General features: G+C 44.8%; 1 protein-coding gene across 1 annotated transcript; it reads left to right on the top strand.

Moving 5' to 3' along the window:
* Nucleotides 1-592: 592 nt before the first annotated feature.
* LOC119277873 (pentatricopeptide repeat-containing protein At3g02650, mitochondrial-like) lies at nucleotides 593-2,703 on the top strand. Its single transcript, XM_037559212.1, has one exon. It carries the CDS (start codon nucleotides 695-697, stop codon nucleotides 2,396-2,398), a length of 1,704 nt encoding a protein of 567 aa, XP_037415109.1. The 5' UTR covers nucleotides 593-694; the 3' UTR covers nucleotides 2,399-2,703.
* The last annotated feature ends 3,559 nt before the right edge of the window (nucleotides 2,704-6,262 follow it).

The following is a 6,262-nucleotide window of genomic DNA, read 5'->3' as shown; positions in this document are numbered from 1 at the left end:
TAAGGTAGCCATATTGCTGAGAAGCCTACTGAGTTGAGTTGAGGGGGTACTAGAACCTGGAAAAGCTCATACTCATTCTGAATTTTCTTTTCTCAAACCTGTAACTGGGATCTTGTATTGCAAATAAAATTCATCGCATTATGTAGAATATCCATCTTGAATGGAGCAGATAATTCATTAGGTCGAGCTATAACTCATCCTTTTTTGTCAAAAAGAAAGGTAATATTTTGTAGAATAAAAGGTCCCTCTGATTTTGAACTAAAACCACAACACTTATTATGGATTGGAGGGAGTACTATTCTGTGAACGAAAATGTTTTTTAAGAAAAAGAAAAGTCAACACCATTTCCCAGGGTTAACCATTTTCTAAAACAAAACAGAATTTTGAGATTCAAATTTTTTAGACTATCTTCAGAATCACTTTTTTTCCAGGGCATCTTTTATGAGAAATCATCTTGAAAGTCAACTTTTTTTAGCAAGATCTTGAAATTCAACTAGCACAAATAAGTTCGATGGGCATCATGGTCATCAATAGTACGAGTGGCCCAGCAATAGCCCATTAAGGCCTTAAACCCTAATGCGAAAGCTTTCACTGCCTCTCTCCCTCAACTCCCGTGCTCCGCGTCTCCACCCCACAAGAGAACCACCACAGCACCTCGCCGCCGCCGCCGCCGCTGCCGAGGTCGACGACGACGATGTGGCGTTCGCGAGCTCGCGCTCTCCTCCTGCTCCGCTCGTCCGTCCCCAGATCGCCACCGCCGCAGCAAAATCCACTTCGGAGCCTGGCCCGAGCCCCACCCCCGCCACCACGCCTTCTCTCCCGCTTCCTCTCTTCCTCCTCCCCGGAGGCCCTGCCGGACGCCCCCTCCTCCTCTGCGGAGGCCCTCCCGGATGACCCCTTCGCCTTCCCGCCCGGCGCCATATCCGGATCGGCTGATCCCACCGAGGCCGACGAGGACAACCTGGCCGCGCTCTGGGAGGAGGATGCGGGCGACGCCGACGACATCTTCGTCTCCACCGCCTCCTCCGACACCGCCGATCCCGAAGCCAGGGACGAGGAGGTCGCCCGCGTCCGCGCCGTCGTGGAGTCCACCCCGGAGGACCAGATCCCCACCGCCATCGCCGACATGGTCGTTGACTTCACCGAGCCGCTCCTAGCGGCCATCCTCCTCTCCGCCGAGAACTGCTCTGGTAAAAAGCTACTCCTCTTGTTCAAGACTGCCGGGAAGAACAACCCTGATGTCAAGAGCTTTGGCAATCTTGACATCGTCGCGAGCAATGTTGCTGAATCCGCCGAGATTGACAAGATGGATGCGTACATGCTCTGGGATTTGGTGAAGGAAATGGGCAGTGTGCCAGGATCATTGAGCACCCCACTGCTGAACAAAGTGCTAGCAATGTTCTGGAAGCTTGAGAAATCGAAGGCGGCGCTAGAGGTGCTTGACAAGTTCAGTGAGTTTGGCTGTACTCCGGACGGCGACAGTTATTATCTGGCGATTCAAGCGGCTGGAAAGAAGTCCATGGTTGGTGCTGCATGGGGAGCTTGCGAGAAGATGATTAGCTCCGGGTGCTTCCCTGATGAGAAGAAGGCCGGTGAGATTGTGACCTTCTTTTGCAAGGGGAAGAAGTTGACGGAGGCACATTCAGTATACCTAGCAGCGAAGGAGAAGAAGGTTCAGATTCCTACGTCATCCTTGGATTTCCTTGTTGGTGCTTTGGCGAAGAATGACGAGACCGTCAGTTTGGCTCTGGAGCTGCTGGAGGAATACAAAGGAGAGTCTCTTAAGCATGCAGGCAAGTCCTTTGCTGCCGTTATACATAGTTTGTGCAGGATGAAGAATGTGAAGGATGCAAAGAAGCTGTTGATGAGGATGGTGAATCTTGGCCCAGCTCCTGGTAGTGCAGTGTTCAACTTTGTCATCACAGGATTGTCTAAAGAGGGAGAAATGGAGGACGCAAAGGATATGATTAGGGTGATGGAGAGCCGAGGGCTGCGCCCTGATGTTTATACATACAGTGTGATCATGAGTGGCTATGCAAAGGGGGGCATGATTGATGAAGCCCATTCTCTACTTCGCGAAGCTAAGAAGATCTATCGAAAACTAAACAGGGTTTCTTATCACATACTGATCCGTGGTTACTGCAAGATGGAGGAGTTTGGCAAGGCCCTGGAGTGCCTAAAGGAGATGAAGCAGGACGGGGTGCAGCCAAATGTGGATGAGTACAACAAACTCATCCAGTCGTTATGTCTGAAGGCTATGGACTGGAGAACAGCTGAGAAGCTCCTGGAGGAAATGGAGGGCAGTGGACTATACCTTAAGGGCATTACCCGCAGCCTCATAGCAGCAGTCAAGGAGTTGGAAATGGAAGAGGCTTCAAAAGACAGCCAAGAAGCATAGTTTCTCTAGGATGCGCTTGAAGTTACACATCCGCTAATCAGTTTTGGGGAATTTGCCCTCTTTTTGCTCTCTGCATCTCTGGTGAGGTTATGAAAAACACCAACTTTTGTACTTGTCTGCTTGTTGTTAGATGCTAAAATAATATTGCATTTGTATTATAAATGCTGGACCGGCAGGGATGCATATTTAATTTTGGTCTAGAGTTTCTGTTTCTGCAGAAGTAGAGAACCAAGAGAGTTTTCACGCAATTTTTGATCCAATCTTATGACTTGCCAAAGGAGAATACATGTTTGCCTATTCCCAAAGCAAGAGTCCTTGCAAACCAAAGAATGGATTTTGTTTTTTGGGATGTGGCTAACAAATCAAAAGGAAAAACATGTTGATGCAGCAGCAGGTACCTGTTGGTGCTTTGTGCGTGATGTACAAGAACATGCCTATATGCTGTTATCCTGTAAAACATCGGAATGACAATGCTATATTATTTATAATATGCAATTCATAGTTTTGTTGGCACTAGTAACTGACTCCGCGAAGACACTTCCATTGATATGATTTTTAGGGACATGTATTGCCAATTAGTCTGCTGCTATATGCTGGAGTAATTTTCTGGGAATGCACTTGATGGTATATTACTAATGTGCATTCAGCGATAACACTCTCCTGCACAATCTGCAGGGTCTTTTGTGCACTATTCGGAGCATGATTTGACGAGTTTAGTGTCTGACTATTCAGCCTTTCATTTGGTTTTGATTTTATATCTGCGACCCTTTGAAAACACACAACAGTGCCTGCCCAGTTTTGTGCAATCGCCGCATTAGCTTAGGTTACTGCGATCATTGCGCACGTTTTTTGCACATAGAGCAAGCTTAATTCCCAGCTGAATCAAATTTTGAATAATCGTCTGGCTCAGGCCTAATCAGGAGTGGTAGATGCTTTGCAGCTGGAAACAAGGCAGTTTCTGAAAGTTTGTGTGTGCAGTTGCTCGTATGCTAGACCTGTGAATATAGCAATAGCAATAGAGCTTCGTGATTGCGTCAAGATTTTGATTCTGAGTTGTGCACGTGGCTGCTGTGTGGCAAAATAGTCGCTTTGATTTAGTTGTCTGCTCCGCTGGGTTAAAGATATTGCTGCTGTGTTCAGATCACCGTGTATCAGAAGCGAATCTAGGTTCGGCTGGGCACATATATACTTTGTGCTCTCGTTTCGTTTCCAAGCTAAGCTATTCATTCCATTTCGTGCTGATATACAGGGTCTAATGCACATATTTTGAGATTTACTTTGAACATGATTTAGATCGATAATATTATGTGAGATGTATGCCATGGAAGCTATATTGCCGTATCCATATTTGAAAGGAGTTCCTAGCGATATAAATTTTGTAGCATACATCTCACATGATATTTTGTTCATATTGATGGTCAACGTGATTTTGAAATTCTTACGTATTAGGCTATATATATCATCCTTATACGATTCGTCCTATGCTTTGGTGCATGATGTACAAGAACATGCCTATATGCTGTTACCGTGTAAAGGATCGGAATGACAACGCCATATTGTTAATATGCAATTCATAGGTTTGCTCGCATTGGTAACTGATTCAGGGAAGATACACTTTCATTGATATGATTTTTAAGGATGTGTATTGCCAATTAGCCTGCCATATAATGGAGTAATTTTGTGGGAATGCACTCGATGATATATTACCAATGTGTATGTATTCACAGATAACACTCCTGTGCAGTAATCTGTTGGTCTTTTACGCACTATTCGGAGCATAATTTGATTGCAAGACTAGAAAATATGGTCTATTCGATGAGTTTGGTGCCTGACGATTCAGCTTTTCATTTGGTTTCAATTTTATATATCTGCGATTCTGCTGAAAACACAGAACGGTGCCTGCCGGTTTTCTGTGTAGTCACCGCATTGGCTTAGGTTACTGCGATCATTGCAGACTTTTTTTTTCTGCACATAGAGCAAGCTGAATTCCCAGCAGCTAGCGGTAAGTGGTTCTTGAAATATCAGCCAAACACTCCCTTTGTTAAAAAAAACACAAATACTCCCTCTGTAAGAAATGTAAGGTCGTTTAGATCACTAGTTAGAATTCTTTTCGAGAGAAAAGAGAGATACTGCAACAAGTGTTATATGTCTTGCCAGTGCTGTTGTGCGTGACAGAGATGGCTAATGAGAAAAACTAAAAGTGCTGGCTGAAGGCAGAGGCAGCAGCTGCTTCCATCTCAAACCAAAATAGCAATACTTAATTAGTCCCTTGATACCCTCAAAAAAAAAATATTTAGTCCCTTGATTCAGTTGCCTGCTCCATTCCGTCGGGGTTGTGATATTGCTGTTGTGTCGTGGTCAGCTGCCAGCAGTCGCCCATTCTTCTTCTTTGTGCACTGATGATAGCCTGGCTGGAATGCGTTGGTTGCGCTGTCAAGTGATGCTTGATGGTGAACGCGATCACACTTGGCAAGCACCAAGCAGGGATGCAGAGCCACGTGCCATATCTTATGGCGCGATGATGTTATCCTATCGGTGTGCGTCACGAGCGAACCAGTGCAGTTAGGCTGTGCACATACTTGGCCTCGGTCGTCGTTTCCAGCTACTCCCTCCATCCCGATATACAGGGCCTAATACATATTTTGAGATTGCTTTGAGCGCGCATAAAATCAATAACACACGAGATGTGTCTCACGAAAAAGTATATTTGGTGTGTCATACTTGAAAGGAGTTCCTGGTGATATATTCCCTCTGTCCCGAATTACTTGTCACAGAAATAGATAAAAACGGATGTATCTGCAATAAGTAAGTCCGGATGGAGGGAGTAGTAATATTTATTTATAGCCCTATATATTCGGACTGAGGGAGCAGTTAAACCTGAGCTATAATTTAGCACATAAGTAAACAGTGGCCAATTTCAAAACGAAAAAAAGACAGAAAGAAACAGTGGCCGTCCATGGTGACAATCAGGATCTGATCCGAGCCTTATCATAGTATATTTGCACTCTCCATGCGCTTGGGAAGATAAACTAGACTACTGGTATTGTTTAGGGTTTCAGCAACTGAAGCTCTGCCGGCCACTCGCATCTTCTATCGGGATGCGGCCAGAGCCAGACAAACGGACGGACGGCGGCAGATTGTCCTCTGCATGTTTTTTTATATTTGATTTGATTCAAGTGCTGTTCGAATTTCGAAATGGTCGGTCCTACGCAGGCTGCAAATCAGGTGTGCTGCTTTCTACCGAGCTTCAGAGGAGACGAGTGCACACAAGAGCATCTCCCTTTATATGCTATATATATAGTTTTCACTAACTAAAAGAAGAAATAAATGCTTTAATCGGTGCAACGAAAACAAAAGCAAAAGGATATATCTGTTTCCTTGGAGCATCTCCAGTAGCTTCCTAAAAAACTTTTGGTCACAAGAGTAAGATAATATTTGTGTCGGATCCTAAAGAAGATTTATTTATGCTAACGGCCCAACGAAGAAGAAAACAAGAAAAAGATTGACTCGACCCATGAGAGTGGTGCGAACCAACCTCTGATTGAATGATTAGAGGGACAATGGTATCCCAGCCCATCAGAGTTCATGTTTTGATACTCACATTATTTCTGGATTTATTTCTGAAGTTTCCGCGATACGCTTTCAGTGAAAGAAGATGTTCTCATCAACAACGAGACGCCTACGGTGACTTCGTAAAATCTCAAGATGATGCGTCGGTTCAGTCTCTCGAAAATGATCATAGGGATAAGGTGTGCGTGTGTGCGTCCATATGAAATTATGGATGAGTGTATGCGCGTATGTATGAATGTTTGGGTCTAGAAAAAAAGACACGTGAGTGTGGTTGGGTGGGTTTGGGTGAGTTGT

This window comes from Triticum dicoccoides, chromosome 3B (genome assembly GCF_002162155.2).
Source record: "Triticum dicoccoides isolate Atlit2015 ecotype Zavitan chromosome 3B, WEW_v2.0, whole genome shotgun sequence".
Lineage (NCBI taxonomy): Eukaryota > Viridiplantae > Streptophyta > Magnoliopsida > Poales > Poaceae > Triticum > Triticum dicoccoides.
This window is presented reverse-complemented; position numbering and strand designations above follow the sequence as displayed.

Coding starts and splice junctions, on each gene's coding strand:
- LOC119277873 (XM_037559212.1), top strand. CDS start 695: ATGTGGCGTTCGCGAGCTCGCGCTCTCCTCCTGCTCCGCTCGTCCGTC.